The 265-nt window shown below is 65.7% G+C and overlaps 1 protein-coding gene across 1 annotated transcript in view; it reads right to left on the bottom strand.

Annotated features, from left to right (window-relative positions):
* The window catches only part of LOC104462372 (histone deacetylase 7-like), a gene marked incomplete at its 5' end in the record, with an annotated part of 2,948 nt that overhangs the window by 1,893 nt on the left and 790 nt on the right, over positions 1-265 (bottom strand). The window contains one exon of the mRNA XM_010074288.1: positions 125-189. Coding sequence (XP_010072590.1) covers positions 125-189 — 65 coding nt within the window. The remainder of the gene's footprint in view (positions 1-124; positions 190-265) is intronic.

Here is a 265-nt window from a genome sequence, read left to right as displayed (position 1 = left end):
CGGGAGCTGTTTTGGGGGGCTTTTGGGGTTTGCAAAGCTCCTTGAAGAGCAGCAGAAGCCGTGGCGCTTTCCTGACGTGAGCCTTGCAGCCATCGGTCCCCATCCCCGTGGGACAAAGCCTCACCAGCTGGGTGAACTGGGCAGGATCGGGCATCAACGGGGAGGGCACGGACACGAACCCACCCTCGGCTCCAACCCAGCAGCGTCACCTTCGCCCCCAGCGTCACCTTCGCCCCCAGCGTCACCTTCGCCCCCAGCGTCCCCG

The sequence above is a fragment of the Pterocles gutturalis genome, unplaced genomic scaffold, assembly GCF_000699245.1.
Source record: "Pterocles gutturalis isolate BGI_N339 unplaced genomic scaffold, ASM69924v1 scaffold15202, whole genome shotgun sequence".
Lineage (NCBI taxonomy): Eukaryota > Metazoa > Chordata > Aves > Pterocliformes > Pteroclidae > Pterocles > Pterocles gutturalis.
The sequence above is the reverse complement of the archived record's forward strand: the minus strand, read 5'-3'. Positions and strand labels throughout refer to the sequence as shown.